This window comes from Adelges cooleyi, unplaced genomic scaffold (assembly GCF_023614345.1).
Source record: "Adelges cooleyi isolate 19-005CV unplaced genomic scaffold, UGA_ACOO_1.1 ACOO_flye_CR_arks_rails_tigmint_CR_PRNA_247, whole genome shotgun sequence".
In the NCBI taxonomy this organism is placed as follows: Eukaryota; Metazoa; Arthropoda; class Insecta; order Hemiptera; family Adelgidae; genus Adelges; species Adelges cooleyi.
In genome coordinates this window covers 1,224,314-1,242,034 of record NW_026095912.1, presented here as the reverse complement: position 1 = coordinate 1,242,034, position 17,721 = coordinate 1,224,314, and the positions used below count along the sequence as shown (strand labels likewise).

At 27.7% G+C, this 17,721-nt stretch overlaps 2 protein-coding genes across 9 annotated transcripts in view; one reads left to right on the top strand and one right to left on the bottom strand.

The window, feature by feature from the left end:
* Nucleotides 1–7,627, top strand: part of LOC126836884 (uncharacterized) — a 40,151-nt gene extending 32,524 nt beyond the window's left edge. For 4 of the 8 annotated variants that reach the window (XM_050570561.1, XM_050570562.1, XM_050570560.1 and 1 more), the window contains exons 9-12: nucleotides 706–741; nucleotides 959–1,000; nucleotides 1,177–1,200; nucleotides 1,539–1,756. In XM_050570561.1, the coding sequence (XP_050426518.1) occupies nucleotides 706–741; nucleotides 959–1,000; nucleotides 1,177–1,200; nucleotides 1,539–1,619 (183 nt within the window). In that variant the 3' untranslated portion in view covers nucleotides 1,620–1,756. Of the gene's footprint in view, nucleotides 1–705; nucleotides 742–958; nucleotides 1,001–1,176; nucleotides 1,201–1,538; nucleotides 1,757–6,914; nucleotides 6,939–7,275 lie in introns of those variants that run through there. The other 4 variants (XM_050570559.1, XM_050570558.1, XM_050570563.1 and 1 more) reach the window with 4 other exon arrangements.
* A 3,064-nt stretch (nucleotides 7,628–10,691) lies between these two features.
* Nucleotides 10,692–14,748, bottom strand: LOC126836932 (piggyBac transposable element-derived protein 3-like). The gene is made up of 5 exons (XM_050570652.1): nucleotides 14,716–14,748; nucleotides 13,538–13,625; nucleotides 12,681–12,847; nucleotides 12,112–12,593; nucleotides 10,692–10,752 (listed from the first exon to the last, which is right to left on the bottom strand). Exons 1-5 carry the CDS (start codon nucleotides 14,746–14,748, stop codon nucleotides 10,692–10,694), a joined length of 831 nt encoding a protein of 276 aa, XP_050426609.1.
* Nucleotides 14,749–17,721: the final 2,973 nt, after the last annotated feature.

The following is a 17,721-nucleotide window of genomic DNA, read 5'->3' as shown; positions in this document are numbered from 1 at the left end:
TCCACCGATGTAAGAGACTCATTTTCTCGGAAAATATAAATATTTTGAAAACAATTTTTTTCCTATACTTTTAGGTACATATTTTTACCTTCATATCTCAAACGTTAGAGAAGTATAGACTTGAAGAAGAGCGACATGCGAAAATAAGTTTTTAATTCCATAAAAAATTAGACAAAAAATGTTAAATAATAGTTTGGGTTGGAATTTTTGTTTACTATTTATCTCTACGTTAGCTATGACAATGTAAAGATTTAAATTTAAGAGCAATATTCGTTTAGTTATCCCAATAGTGGCAAAACAGTATCCCATTAAATAATAATAATATTCAACCCATCAATAACACTGTCACATGTATTGTGTTTGAATAAGTAGAAGTTGTGTCAGGCTATTAGTGTAGGTACCGGTTTATCAGACAGTGCGAACATAAAGTGATAGCAAACGATCAGATTGATGAAAAAAATTCAAAATTCAAACGCTAACATTTAAAAAAAAAAAGTTATCTACATAACAATATAATAATTAGAGACATGTTTTTCCATTTTTAAAAAACGAGATCAATACTTGGTTTATGTCTTTATCCCTTAAAATAACAAAAAATGTTCAACGTATTGAAAAACAAATAATTTTTAATAAGATTATACTTTCTGAGAAACTGAAGTGCCATACATCAAATGTTAATTTTATGTTTAATACTTTGTTTTCAAGGTTGAGGAAATTGACCAACCGATGAATTATGAAAAGGTAAGCAGAAGTACTGTTACAATAGTAACACTACATTTTAGAGTAGATCATTCTTAAACGATGAGTTTTTTACCCAGGGACACAAATCGATGCTATCTTTTGGTTATGGTCCTTGAAACAGATTTTGAAATATTTTTCTGTTTTATTAACCAACTTTAAAGAGTTTTTATTATTATATAATAAACACAATTTAATATATTTCTTTTAATCAAAACAGCAACCTGACACCGATGCCTCAGAAGGTGCTAATGTGAAAAAAGTAACTCATATTTAGTATTTTATCTTAATCAGATCTAAAAAAAGCTCAACTCACATAACAATGTATTTTTTTAGCCCAGAAATGCCTTTTAATAATAAAAATAAATGTATATTATGTTTAAATTGAAATTTATTTAAAACAAATGTAAATTTTATGTTAAATACTTGGTTTTTAAGGAAGATGATGTTGCGCAAGATAAGGTAATCTATTTTACTATTTTATCGCAAACAGATGTAAAAATAGTGCAACTCGCATAAAATTCTATTGTTATTACCCATGGATGTAAATTGATGCCCACTTTTGGGTTTTGATTATGGTTCTTGAAAAAGATTTTGAAATATTTTCTGGTTAATTAACCAGTTATAAAAACCTTTTATTATTCAAACAAATAGCAAATAAATAAATTTTAAATTAAAAAAATATTAAGGTCAATATGTGTTTTAAAAATTCCAGACTTTACTTTTATTTGGGTAGGCAATACATTTTAAGGCTGAGCATTGTTATTAAAAAAAAATTTGTCTATCATGTTCCCGCACAGAATGAACAACCCAATGCACCAGAGAAAAAACGAAAAAGTAACTGTCTTTCAAAACTACTTTGTGGCCGCCATAAGGAGTAATCGGATACAAGCATACACATAATAAGTTGTTTAATTAATAAATATATACCTATCTGATAACCGGTTTAAGAATGCATTAAAACCTACCTAAACAAAAATTAAAAATTGTGAAAATTGTATAACATTTAAATTACTAATAAAGATATGGTTATTAAATAATTGTTAAAATGTACTACAATATTGTATCATATATTTAATTTCCTTTACATTATTGTTATTATATAATTTTTTTTAAATTATTTCTCACTCCTTTACATTTATTTATCTTTTATGTTAACATGGGTTCTGAGTTATATAATACTTGTTTACTATTAATTCCTGTTTAGTACTGTTGTAGTTACTTTATACATTTTTTCTTTTTTGTTTTATGAGACATATTTATCTTTTATATTTACGTGGGTTTTGAGTTACATTATGTAAAAATTCACAAAAATAAAAAATTTGACAAAAATATTCCAAAAAGAGTTTTTTTTATTATTATGACACCTGTAATCCCTTTTTGACGTTTTTTTTTAATGAACAGCTTTATCAATTAAAGAGTTTACTTATACCGACTAATTATAATATTATTTTTTTGTTTTATGATTTTTGTATTTTTATAATAATTTCTGTATTTTGTAAAGTCTAATATAATTTGGGTATTAACAAACAAACCAGCGAATAGTAATCTAATTAACGAGCAACAATAAACATGTAAAGTTTATTTAACCAAATAATTTGGTATCTCTGTTACAAAATGTGTAAAATAATATCTGTTGCTTATTGGTTTTTTCAAAACGATAAATTCGTATATAGGTTACATTTACATTTATTTAGTGTTTAGACATTGCAATTTTTATAATAGACTTATCATCTCCTAAACCGAGTTTTAATCAACGTATATTCAAATCAAATAATATGGTATGGCTTTTTTTAAAACTGTAGCCAATATAAAAACATGTTGTTTTTTTCTAGCCAATATATTTGTACATGAGTAACCTTTTTGCATTTTGTACAAAAACGTGTTGTTACATTATTTTAACTATACACATAGACTATGAAAATGCTTTATACTATTAACATAGGATATATGTATATGCCCTAGGCATGGAACCATTGTACTAGTCTATCAGTGTATTAGTGGCACACCGAGAAAACCTCGAGTAAAACCTGTCAACAATATCAAACGCTAAGCTCAATGACTCATGCTCCTAAAATACTATTGAAAATATTAAAAGAGAGAATGTGAGAGAAAAAAGTACAACACTACCATATAAATTAGTAGCATGTCTGGCAGTTATTTATATGACTCAGTCATCATCAATGCCACCAAGCATAACTTAATCATGAATAATATTTTGTATTCTATTTATGTATCGTTTGGATTACTAGCAGAATATACGTGGAATAATTGGTTTCTATGGGGTTTTAACTCAAAAGATTAAACAATCGCCTATGGTGTACTAGATAGACAGAACAAAAAGCCAATGTCAATTAGCAGCCTTGTCACATTGACAATAAACCATATAAAATGTTATTATGTTATTTATCATTTAATTACAATGCAACAATAATAATTGTAAAAAACAACTTTTACTCGTTAATAAACCGTAATAAAGCTATACTAGATGTTATTGTAAAATATGGCGGGTGTTATAATATCAATTTCAAATTCAATTTGTCCCAAAAAGTATGTGTAAGACTGTAGATATTTGAATTTTATACACAACATACACATTTTAGAACAACATGTGTGTACAGCGGTGACCTCATTTTGATTTCTGTACAAATTTAATATGGTAACGGACGAATTCTCGAATAATTTTCGTAGCTAAAACGATAGGTTTGGTAAAACACATTTTTGCTTTTGTTGGTCTTAGAGCGTATTTTAGATTGATTGTGTTTTTACTAAATAAAAATAAAAATTATGTTAAAAATTTAAATGTATTTAAAACAAATGTTAATTTGTGATGGTATTTTAAAATATGGCGGGTGTTATAATATCAATTTCAAATGTAATTTGTTTAAAAAAATTTGTGTAAATCGGTAGATATTTGAATTTTATACACAACATACACATTTTAGACCAACATGTGTGTACAGCCGTGACCTCATTTTGTTTTTGTACAAATTAAAAGAACGGACGAATTTTCGTAACTAAAACGTTAGGTTTGGTAAAACACATTTTATTTTTGTTGGTCAAAATGTGTTTTACCAAACCTGGCAAAACACATTTTGTTTGTCTTAGAGCGTACTTATTGGTTGTGTTTTTACTTCGTGGGTACAAGTTAATTCCTTTTTATGCACTTTTAAATTGGCGTTAGCAAAACCAGTCTTTATATACTACATTTGATTGAAGTAATTTCGAAGACTTTTTAAACACTTTTGTATAATTTTAAAATTATTACGATGCATGCAAAAGCAATATTTGTGTTATGTTTAATAATTTGTTGTTTAAAACTAACTTATTCTGGCCCTCCAGAGGAACGACAGGTAACAACTATAGTACATTACACACCTACTATATTTAAGTTGAAAATATTTTTAAGAATTTTAAAAGTATTGTTTAGGTTCAAAATTAAAATCGATTTAAAGCATGTGCTAATTTTGTATTTATTTCTTTTTTAAGACAGAGTTATATAACTTATACATGAGCAGCAACGTAAGTCATATTTCAAATTTAATCTTAAACTGATATAAAGGAGCACTATTTCGTACGGTATGTTGGGTTTAGGAATGTAAAATTGTGTATAAGAACTATTATATAAGTACTATATAATTATACAAATTTAAAAAAAATTCAATCCATTTTGTTCATAAATTCGCAAATTGTAAGCATATGAAATAAAGTCTCTATTTACACGAGTGTTATTTTTTAAAAATATGTGTCGTTTTATTGTTTTTAAAAAACATTGTCTTTTGCGTCATACTTTAATACAGCTGTTTCTACGCAGCCTAAATAACACAAAATAAACAATACACAGTAATAAACATTTTGACTTTATTGATTGAAAAAGTTATTCAGGCGAGTCTGCAACTACGAAAGAGCATTTTCATGTCTCGTTGAAGTCCCGAATAAATTTGGAGTAGTGGTGGAATTATAGATAATGGTATAGTATATTAAGAAGCAGTAACAAGCTAGTATATTAAAACATCAAGTTTCTAGCTGATATTGTAGTGTTTAATATCTGGCTGAAAACAATTCATAAAGAATTTGGGCCCTTAAATTTTTTTGAATTTTCATTAGGGGAGATAGGGGTGGGAGCTAGTGGGTAGGGGATAGGGAAAGATATAGGAGATAAGAGATAGGGGTGGAAGCTAGAGATGGAAGATAGGGGTTGATGATAGAGGTAGAAGATATGGGTGGGATATAGGGGTGGGAGATAGTGGTAGGGGGTAGGTGTTGGGAGATAAGGGTAAGAGATAAGAGATATGTTGTACGATCAACGTTCAGATTAGAACTAAACGATAAATTCAAAACAGTTTAAGGGCTCAAATATTCTATGAATTGTATTAAGCCAGATATTAAACACTACAATATTAGCCAGAAACTTGATGTCTTAATATACTAGCTTGTTACTGTTTCTTCATATAGCATATCATTATCTATAATTCCACCACTACTCTTAATTTATTTAACGAGACATGAAAATGCTCTTTTGTGGTTGCAGACTCGGCTGAAAAATGGCTGATTTTTTTTACACACCGTCGTCTTAATGAAAATGTGTATACCAAAACTGGGTTGTAATATAAATAATATATTTTTTGGCTCTATCATACTTTAAAACTACTGGATTGATTTATATCAACCATTATTAATTGTGTTTTTGCGCTTTGTGGAAGGAGGAGTCAAATTTGGAAAAGTTCTCTTCTATATAATTAAAAATAGAAACCACCCCCCTCCCAAAAAAAAAAAATATGACTGCAAATTTTCAAATAATAAATTGTAATATTTTTTTCTAACTCACTTTTGACTTAATCAATTATATTACAACTGAAGTTGAACAATATTTAACTTATTCTTTAGACTCTTAGTATATTATTTAGATTCGGGTTTTTCTACATAGATACACGTTATTTTTTTTTCTTAATGCAATTTTCAAGTTGACTTTTAAAATAACAGTTCTAATACATAATGTTCCACCGATGTAAGAGACTCATTTTCTCGGAAAATATAAATATTTTGAAAACAATTTTTTTCCTATACTTTTAGGTACATATTTTTACCTTCATATCTCAAACGTTAGAGAAGTATAGACTTGAAGAAGAGCGACATGCAAAAATAAGTTTTTAATTCCATAAAAAATTAGACAAAAAATGTTAAATAATAGTTTGGGTTGGAATTTTTGTTTACTATTTATCTCTACGTTAGCTATGACAATGTAAAGATTTAAATTTAAGAGCAATATTCGTTTAGTTATCACAATAGTGGCAAAACAGTATCCCATTAAATAATAATAATATTCAACCCATCAATAACACTGTCACATGTATTGTGTTTGAATAAGTAGAAGTTGTGTCAGGCTATTAGTGTAGGTACCGGTTTATCAGACAGTGCGAACATAAAGTGATAGCAAACGATCAGATTGATGAAAAAAATTCAAAATTCAAACGCTAACATTTAAAAAAAAAAAGTTATTTACATAACAATATAATAATTAGAGACATGTTTTTCCATTTTTAAAAAACGAGATCAATACTTGGTTTATGTCTTTATCCCTTAAAATAACAAAAAATGTTCAACGTATTGAAAAACAAATAATTTTTAATAAGATTATACTTTCTGAGAAACTGAAGTGCCATACATCAAATGTTAATTTTATGTTTAATACTTTGTTTTCAAGGTTGAGGAAATTGACCAACCGATGAACTATGAAAAGGTAAGCAGAAGTACTGTTACAATAGTTTCACTACATTTTAGAGTAGATCATTCTTAAACGATGAGTTTTTTACCCAGGGACACAAATCGATGCTATCTTTTGGTTATGGTCCTTGAAACAGATTTTGAAATATTTTTCTGTTTTATTAACCAACTTTAAAGAGTTTTTATTATTATATAATAAACACAATTTAATATATTTCTTTTAATCAAAACAGCAACCTGACACCGATGCCTCAGAAGGTGCTAATGTGAAAAAAGTAACTCATATTTAGTATTTTATCTTAATTAGATCTAAAAAAAGCTCAACTCACATAACAATGTATTTTTTTAACCCAGAAATGCCTTTTTAATAATAAAAATAAATGTATAATATGTTTAAATTGAAATTGATTTAAAACAAATGTAAATTTTATGTTAAATACTTGGTTTTTAAGGAAGATGATGTTGCGCAGGATAAGGTAATCTATTTTACTATTTTATCGCAAACAGATGTAAAAATAGTGCAACTTGCATAAAATTCTATTGTTATTACCCATGGATGTAAATTGATGCCCACTTTTGGGTTTTGATTATGGTTCTTGAAAAAGATTTTGAAACATTTTCTGGTTAATTAACCAGTTATAAAGACCTTTTATTATTCAAACAAATAGCAAATAAATAAATTTTAAATTAAAAAAATATTAAGGTCAATATGTGTTTGAAAAATTCCAGACTTTACTTTTATTTGGGTAGGCAATACATTTTAAGGCTGAGCATTGTTATTAAAAAAAATTTGTCTATCATGTTCCCGCACAGAATGAACAACCCAATGCACCAGAGAAAAAACGAAAAAGTAACTGTCTTTCAAAACTACTTTGTGGCCGCCATAAGGAGTAATCGGATACAAGCATACACATAATAAGTTGTTTAATTAATAAATATATACCTATCTGATAACCGGTTTAAGAATGCATTAAACCTACCTAAACAAAAATAAAAAATTGTGAAAATTGTATAACATTTAAATTACTAATAAAGATATGGTTATTAAATAATTGTTAAAATGTACTACAGTATTGTATCATACATTCAATTTCCTTTATATTATTGTTATTATATAGTTATTTAAAAATTATTTCTCACTCCTTTACATTTATTTATCTTTTATGTTAACATGGGTTCTGAGTTATATAATACTTGTTTACTATTATTTCCTGTTTAATACTGTTGTAGTTACTTTATACATTATTTCCTTTTTTTCTTTACAGACATATTTATCTTTTATGTTTACGTGGGTTTTGAGTTACATTATGTAAAATTTCACAATAATAAAACACTTAACAAAAATATTCCAAAAAGGGTTTTTTTATTATTATGGCACATGTAATCCCTTTTTGACTGTTTTTTTTAATGAACAGCTTTTTTAATTAAAGAGTTTACTTTTACCGATTAATTATAATATTATTTTTTTGTTTTAAGAAAATTGTATTTTTATAATAATTTTTGTGTTTTAGCCAAATCTAATATGATTTAAGTATTAACAAACAAACCAGCGAATAGTAATCTAATTAACGAGCAACAATAAACATAAACAGTAAAATAATATCTGTTGCTTTTTGTTTTTTTCAAAACGATAAATTCGTATATAGGTTACATTTACATGTATTAAGTGTTTAGACATTGCATTTTTTATAATAGACTTATCATCTCCTAAAACGAGTTTAAATCAACGTATATTCAAATCAGATAATATGGTATGGCATAGGAATGGAACCATTGTACTAGTGTATCGGTGTATTAGTGGCAAACCGAAAAAAACTCAAGCAAAACCTGTAAACAATATCGAACGCTAAGCTCCATGACTAAAACACTATTGAAAATATTAAAAGAGAGAATGTGAGAGAAAAAAGTACAACACTACCATATAAATTAGTAGCATGTCTGGCAGTTATTTATATGACTCAGTCATCATCAATGTCCCCTAGCATAAGTTAATCATGAATAATATTTTGTATTCTATTTATGTATCGTTTGGATTACTAGCAGAATATACGTGGAATAATTGGTTTCTATAGGGTTTTAACTCAAAAGATTAAACAATCGCCTATGGTGTACTAGATAGGCAGAACAAAAAGCCAATGTCAATAAGCAGCCTTGCCATATTGACAATAAACCATATAAAATTGTATTATGTTATTTATCATTTAATTGCATTGCAGCAATAATAATTGTGAAAAACAACTTTTACTCGGTAATAAACCGTAATAAAGCTATACTAGATGTTATTGTAAAATATGGCGGGTGTTATAATATCAATTTCAAATTCAATTTGTCCCAAAAAGTATGTGTAAGACTGTAGATATTTGAATTTTATACACAACATACACATTTTAAAACAACATGTGTGTACAGCGGTGACCTCATTTTGATTTCTATACAAATTTAATATGGTAACGGACGAATTCTCGAACAATTTTCGTACCTAAAACGATAGGTTTGGTAAAACACATTTTTGCTTTTGTTGGTCTTAGAGCGTATCTTAGATTGATTGTGTTTTTACTTCGTGGGTACAAGTTAATTCCTTTTTATGCACTTTTAAATTGGCCGTAATAGAACCAGTCTTTATATACTACATTTAATTGAAATAATTTCCAAAACTGTTTTAAACACTTTTGTGTAATTTAAAAGTTATTACGATGCATGCAAAAGCAATATTTGTGTCATGTTTAATAATTTGTTGTTTAAAACAAACACATTCTGAATTCACAGACTCACAGAAGGTAATCGATGTTTAATGCATTTTTAAGAATTTAAAAATTAATGCTTATGTTCAAAATTAAAATCGATTTAAAGCAAGTGTTAATTTTGTATTTATTACTTTTTTAAGGCAGCGTTATATGAAGTATTCATGAACGAGGTAAGTCATATTTCAAACATAATCTTAAACTGTTATAAAATGGCACTATTTCGTACGGTATGTAAGGTTTAGGAATGTAAAACTGTGTATAAGAACTATTATATGAGTACTATATAATTATATGAATTAAAAAAAAATTCAATCCCTTTTTTTAATAAATTTACAATATTGTGAACATATGAAATAAAGTTCCTATTTACACGAGTGTTGTTTTTTAAAAATATGTGTCGTTTTATTGTTTTTAAAAAACGTTGTCTTTTGCGTCATACTGTAATACAACTATTTCTACGCAGCTTAAATAACACAAAATAAACATTACACAGTAATAAACATTTTGACTTTATTAATTGAAAAAGTTATTCAGCCGAGTCTGCAACCACGAAAGAGCATTTTCATGTCACGTTGAAGTACTAAATAAATTTAGAGTAGTGGTGGAATTATAGATAACGATATAGTATATTAAGAAGCAGTAACAAGCTAGTATATGAAAACATCAAGTTTCTAGCTAATATTGTAGTGTTTAATATCTGGCTGAAAACAATTTATAAAGAATTTGGGCCCTTAAACTGTTTTGAATTTTCATTAGGGGAGATAGTGGTGGGAGCTATGGTAACTATGGCTGCTTTTCACCAAACCTATAACATGACTAATGTTTATATGTTTAAATTGTTGTTGAAAATAACAATGAACTTAAATTTATGTTACAAATATCCAATTAAGAAATGTACAAAAGCATACACACAAACACAACCTATAGAACATATTTTCACATTAAGAATCCTATTTTCTTTTTAGGAGAGATCTACACACACAAAAACTTACGAATGCATTTTAAAGTAGATAATTTTTAAAAAATGAGCGAAAAAAAAATTGGCAACGCTGACTGTAGAAAAAATACTTATTATACTATTAGTTGGTTTATAAGATATTAACTAGTATTATTATCAAATAAAAAAATACCGTATAATTCTTAAAACTTGAAACACACTAATATAGGTAATAAAATATATCATAAGAAAAATATTTTTATTTAAATAGGTACTTATAAATATTTTTTAATTATTTTAGATTGCGAAAAATTCTAATAAGATATTGCGAGAAAACAATCCCCAATTACGTTACGAAGATGAGATTAGTTGTAAGTAGTTAGTTACTTTTAAACATAAAATTCGAAAACCTGTATTTTATACCATATTTGTAATGAATTTTGGTACTTTATACAATTAAAAATATCAAAAATATAAGCCACCTTTGTACGATTTAGTTGTATTCATTTAAATTGTTTCAACTGGAATTCGGAACTAATTTTAAAACTTTATGCAATTCCTTTGTTGGTCTCAACCTCAGCTAAGAACGATACCGAAGAAATAGCGAACCTGAAAGAGGTAAATCATACTTAGTTTTCTATCTAAACCTGATGTAAAAGTAGCCCAAGTCATATTATAATGTTTTAACTCAGAGACGCACTAATAAAAGTCGATTACTTTAATTTAAACTTACACGATCGATAACAATTTATATTTATTTAAACAAATGCCAAATAAATAAAATTGTTTTTAACATATAATGATTATTGAATTTCAAAAATAGTATCAATAGTTTAAATTTTAAATTAAATAAATACTAAGCCGAGAAGCCAAAGGATATTACGAAATATTTTTTGAAATATGAAATTTATAGTTCATCATATCAAAAGAACCTAACAATAAATTTATATTCATTAAAAATGTAGTTGATGCACTAAGTCAAAATGTGTTTGAAACCTATCAGACTCGACTTTTATTTGGGCAGGCAATACATTTTAGTGTAGATCATTTTTAACTCCTTGTTGACCGAGCATCGAAATAAAATTATTTTTAAACTTTTTTTGCATAACCGTGTTATATTTAACCTAAATAAGGATAAACAAAAAATTTATTTTTTTTTTTTACCCAAATTTGAGTTTTGATTGTGGTACTTGGAAGTACCGATGGTCTTTAAATAATTATTCTGGTGGTACTTAAGTGTACCGACAGTCATTTAGCTGAACTTTTTTTAACATTAACATTAACATTTTTAACAACATTATAAATAAATAAATTTAATAACTATAATGTGTAATAAATATATTTTACTCTGTAAAATGTAAATTATTAGACCAAGTCTTCCCTACAAATGAATTATTTTATTAAAAAACGTATTTTCTGTGTTTGTAAATTGCTGTTGGATAGGTTTTGATTATTATGTGTTGCTTAAATTAACTGAATAATTATAAGACCACACTTATCATTAAAACGTATTAATATTTAATATACAACATAATACTACATACTTTGATTATTAATTATAAAAATTATTAAATTTTTTAAATTATTGAATCACGAACAACCTGCATCATGGTAGTCAGAAAAACAATTTTTCTTATCATTGCAACATAAAAATACATTGCAATGAGAACATTTGGAATATGGTCTCGACTGAATTCCATTGATAGCGCAAACTTCACAACGTCCTCGGTTAGAAACAAATTTCGGTCAATGTATTCCGCGATTGGTCAATCGGATGTCTTTTGACACAGACCATTCCTTCCCTCTTCTTTTTTTTTTATCGCCGGAACCTTATTTTTTGATTTTTTCCTTATATTTGACGAAGGGAGTTCTCGTTAAGTTATAAGCCCTTGTACGACTGAACGTCGAAAATCCAGTAAGGAAATATTTCCATGTATTTGTTTGTATATTATGCATGAGTTCACAAACATAATGTCTAACAAACCCCAAAAAATTCGGTGCCACCACTTCTTTGATTTTCTATCAACGCCGTAAGTCATTCTAAGTTGGTCAGCATGGTCTACACCACCCATATAACAATTATAATCACGTACGACTTGTGGGCATTGCATATCTTTTTTACGACCAAATTTATCCTTTCTAGTAACTGTTGTTAATTCTGAACCGTGATAGTTTGATGCCAACATGACATATTTAGTATCTTTCCATTTGTAAATACCACTGTTAGTTATTCGATAATCCGATGAACCTCTAGGCGCTTTCGAGTCTTCATCCAAAACCGGAACATCTTTGCGATTTGACCGGATGGTTCCACATGCCAATGAATTTTCAGCTTTTAATTTTTCTATCAATGGTAATGAAGTAAAATAGTTGTCAAAAAATGTTTTTATATTTTTATTACACTCATCTTTTGTTAAATGTAGAACAACACGCTCACCCAAACCAAACGACTGAAATTCATCGGATAATTGTTCATATTTTCCCCGATAAATGCAAAAGTTTTTCATATATCCCCTTTGATCAGATAAACACTATACTTTGTAGCCACGTTTTATGAGTTTTAGAGGATTATATTGTTTCATACTATTGCGACCTTTAAAAATAATCATTGATTCATCAATACTAAGTTCTCTAGTTCCGTGATAATATGAAGCAAATACTTTGTTGCAGTGCTTAATAAGTGGTCCAAGTTTATACAATTTATCTGTATTATTAATTGGTATTTATGAGTTATCTTGAACATGGAGATTCGACAAGATATTGTCGAATCGATTACGACTCATTGTATTAGCTACACAAGAAACATTTAGATCACTAGATGTTGCCCAATAATGTTTCCAACTTGGAAGTTTGTGGTAACCCATCAAAAAATTTATTCCTATGAAGTTCAGTATCTCATGACGTTTAACATTCAAAATACGCCCTCTTTGAGTACTGTATAAATTTGATTCGTACACAATTTGATCTAGAATACCATCAATAAATTCCAAAAAAAATGAGGTTGCAGTTTCCCCCGTGAATTTTCCATCAACAGGACCATCCGGGAGAGAATAATATGGATCTAATGTTTTTGCAGTAATCTTTTTCTATTTACGACGAATCTCAGGGGAGATATTTCCTTTTTTTCTCTTTGAATTATTTGTACGTTTTTTAGGGAGAGGCGAACCGACCTAATTTGAAGGGCCAGGAATATTTTCTAAGTTTAGAGCTGGAGTAGAAGTAGGCACAGCTATTACCACAGGTTCTACTGGCTGTATTACATTTGCAAAATTAATATCAGTATTATTCAAAATAAATTCAAAACTGTCTTTTACATTTTGAATTTCTAATTCACTAGGTACTATATTATTATCTTCAATAAAAATATTACTGTCCAGAAAAAGAAAATCTTTACCTCCCGCAATAATATTCGTATCTTCATCTTCTGATAATTCTTCGTCTGTAACTTCGTTACTATCCAATGGAAGATATTCATTTATCCACTGTAATAGCAAGTTATTATTTGATATTTTTGAAAAAAAATTAGTTAACTGTTTAAACGAATAGACGCACACGACACGACAGTCGACGAGAAATTGAACACAGTCAACAAAAAAATTTCGCCGTGAAAGACCAACGGTACTTATAAGTCCAAATATTAAATTATCAGTACTTCACTACATTAAACTCGACAATATAAAATTAGATAGTATATCTAAACATATATTCGAATATAACCAGCACTTTTCATTATATATATAGTGGCCTGGAAAGACCGTATTAATAACAAAACAAAACACCAACTCATGTGTATGTATTGAATGCAACCGTTGCCGACTATTATCGCCGATAAAATGTTTAATAATAGCACTACATACTAAACAATAATTTTTTGTCATAGCTAAAATGGTACTTGTGAGTACCGACCAACCAGAAACGAGAAAAAAATATCATATGGTTTTATAGGATATTTTTTTTTCGGTGGACTCATAAGTACCGTTGGTCGACAAAGGGTATAAGAATGCTGGCTGTAGATTCATAACTATATACAATATTAGATAGCTTGTAAATTATTAACTAGTAATATTATCTAAAAAAGTAAAAAATTGTTGAAACTTAAAACTTTACTAATATAGTTATTAAAATATATTATATGAAATATGACTTTTTTTAAATATTTATAAATATGTTAATATTATTATAGACCAAGAAAACAAATGATATGCTATGGAGACACATCGAATACCTATTCGGAAACCTAAAAGAGACTATGGCTCGTGGTTAGTAATAAGTTTGAACACAAATTTCGTAAAAACTCTATTTATTACCATATTTATATTGATATGTGGTATCAAATACAATTAAAAACATCAATAAGAAAAGCCGCCCTTGGACGCAATGAATGATACACGATTTTGTTGTGTTCATTAAAATTGTTTTAACTGTATATTGGAACTAATTTAAAAACGTTAAACAGGTCATCCAGAGGCCACCGTTTCAGCTGACACCGCTGCTACAAATGAAGCCAACCTGAAAAAAGTAACTCATAATTAGTATTTTATCTTAACCATATCTAAAAATAGCTCAACTCACATAACAATGTATTTTCTTAGCCCAGCGATGCATTTTTAATTGTAAAAATAAATGTGTATTATGTTTAAATTAAAATAGATTTTAAAAAAATGTAAATTTTATGTTAAATACTTGGTTTTAAAGGAAGATGATGTTGCGTACCAGGATAAGGTAATCTATTTTACTATTTTATCGCAAACAGATATACAAATAGTGCAACTAGCATAAAACTATATTGTTTTTACCCAGGGATGTAAATTGATGCGCACTTTTGGGTTTTGGTTATGGTTCTTGAAACAGGTTTTGAAATATTTTCTGGTTAATTAACCAATTATAAAGACCTTTTATTATTCAAACAAAAAGCAAATGTAGAAATTTTAAATTAAGATATATTAAGGTCAATATCTGTTTTAAAAATTTCAGATTAATTTATATTTGGGTAGGCAATCGATTTTATAGCAGATCGATTTTAATAAAAAAAATTGTTTTTAGCCTGTTGCCATAAAGAATGAACAACTCAATGCACCAGAGGAAAAACCAAAAACAAGGCTCAATCTGTTATCGAGAGAACTTTCTTACCGCACTGGGGAGTGATCGGACACAGGCATACAACATTTGTTTTTATTAATTAAATATACACCTATCTGATAACTGTTTTAAGATTGTAGGAAAAGCTACTTAATAGAAAATTAAAAAAATTGAAAATATTATAACTTTAAAACTACTAATAAATTTATGATTATTTAACAGCGATTAAAATGTATTAGAATTTTAAAAAAAGACATATTTTTCTTACAAGCAATATTTGTTTTAATGTATCATATATTTATTATTGTTATTATATAATTATTTAAATATTATATCTTACTCCTTTACATATCTATATTTTCTATGTACATGGGTTCTAAGTTTAATTATGTATGTTTACTATTACATACCGTAGATAACCAAAACATTTTTAAAAATAAAAAAATTAACAACAAATACCTAACAATGGTATTATTTCTAATTATATAAAAAAATCACCCTGTATATTAGACTGATGTCGGTTTCAAACCTTCTGGGCATTAGTCAAACATTAGTCAAAATACAGCAATAACAACTTTATGTACCTACACAAAAAAATCGATCACAAATCATGAAAATCACAAAGTATGGACAAATATGTTATGCTACTATGGTATAAGTATATTTTTCATTGGGCTTTCAAACACACATGACCATTTTCTTTATAGTGTTTTTATATAGTGTTCAACGATTGATATTGTATTCCCACATAATTTAAGATGAAGATGATTTATTTTTTAGTCATTATTATTTTATGGACAACTCCAAGTACATAATATATTTTACAAATGAATTAATAATTTTGTTTCTTCATAAATTGATCGCAGCAATCTCCAAATGTAAAATCAGAATGCTTGATGGTACACCGTATCATTAATATACAGGGTGCCTACAAAAATTTGACAAATTAAATAACTTTTCTTCTAGTGAATATTTTTAAAAATTGTTTTTAAATAAGTTATTTTTATCTACGGCACTCCACCTCCCGTCATCAGTCATCCTCACTTTTAAATGAATATAACTTTTGAACGGATGAATAAAAATACAAATTTTTTCACCAATTATTTTCAATCTTGAAAAAAAATTATTAAAAAAAGTAAAACAGGTAAGTGCAATAAAAACCGTGGTGCGTATAGTGCAAATGAGTATAAATTATTTAAGTATAAAAAAAATTTTAAAAATATTCACTATAACAAAAGTTATTTAATTTGTCAAACTTTGTGGGCCACCCTGTATAAACCATACTTACTCTACAGCAAAATCAGTTTTTTTTTTTAATTTCTATTAGCGTGTTATGGCCCTGTTGAGTGTACACTAAACAGCAAAACAAAGAACCAATCGATCACAGTCAGTTATTGGTCAAAGACATTAGCGCTCTGTATCTAGATAACAGGTATGTCGGTTAGGTTAGGTCTTTGCACCAATAACATTATAACTATTATACCAATTATTTTCGTTATTGGTTTAATTTCTGTAACATAAGGAATTCATTATTTCAAGTACTTCCAATAATAATAAAGGCCTGTTGACCTTGAAAAAAATTATTAAAGAAAAGTCGTTTACTATTATATTTATCTTGATCAGTGTGTCAGTTTTTAACTACATAAAAAATGAATCATAATAATTATTATCTTTTTGATAACTCGTATCTGTATAATAGTAAATTATAATGTTTATTTCAGGTTTCCTGATCTAGATTTAATTGTCGATGAGGTACACTTGCCAGTCCACCGTGCGGTTTTAGCTTGGCGCAGTGAATATTTTAGGTACCTATTAAGTTTTTGTAATTAAGCAAATCGCCTTAGTATTAATTCATTTTGAGTGGTTTCTAGAGTGCTTAGAAAGTTGCTATTAGCAAATAAGTACTTATCGATAAACGTATGGAAAACTTATTATTGTTTGTCAGTGGCGGCGGTCATAAACTATCATATTAAATTTATTTATATTAAGATTTTAAAACCATTACAAAATGTAGATATTGACTAAACCTAATGTTCCATAATTAGCATGGAACATTTTATATGGCTAAGGACCTTGATTTTGTTTACATTGTAAATTCGTTTTGGCAATAAATGAGACATTATAGGTATTAAAACTTAATTTAACATAACTGTTAGAAACGTGTGTATAACTGATTCAATGTTATTTAACTTCCTAAACCATACCAGAGTTTACGGTAAGTTTTAGACAGATAGTCTGGGAAGTCATACTACAAAGGCCTTAGCCTTACTGATTGTGCCACATATTTTTCGACGCTCTGAAAACGGTTTTAACTCACTTTATCCTTAACTGGTTACACAGATTATTTCTTTGGCCCATTTATTGTGATACGACCATCTATTTCGGTTAAACAAAAGACATGACATGTTTTCAGGTCAAAACTAAACTTAGTTTAAAAAATGATTTACGACTTTTTCCGTTGGGGTCGTTGAAATAATAGTTTGTATTGTTATCATGTAT

What these genes read in the sequence shown, in the direction of transcription:
- LOC126836932 (XM_050570652.1), bottom strand. Translation starts at nt 14,748, where the DNA reads ATGCATCGCTGGGCTAAGAAAATACATTGTTAT. An exon ending in CTAAGAAAATACATTGTTAT is followed by an intron (nt 13,626 to 14,715) that starts GTGAGTTGAGCT and finishes TTGCTATTACAG; the next exon opens with TGGATAAATGAATATCTTCC. An exon ending in TACGAATATTATTGCGGGAG is followed by an intron (nt 12,848 to 13,537) that starts GTAAAGATTTTC and finishes TTAATAATACAG; the next exon opens with ATAAATTGTATAAACTTGGA.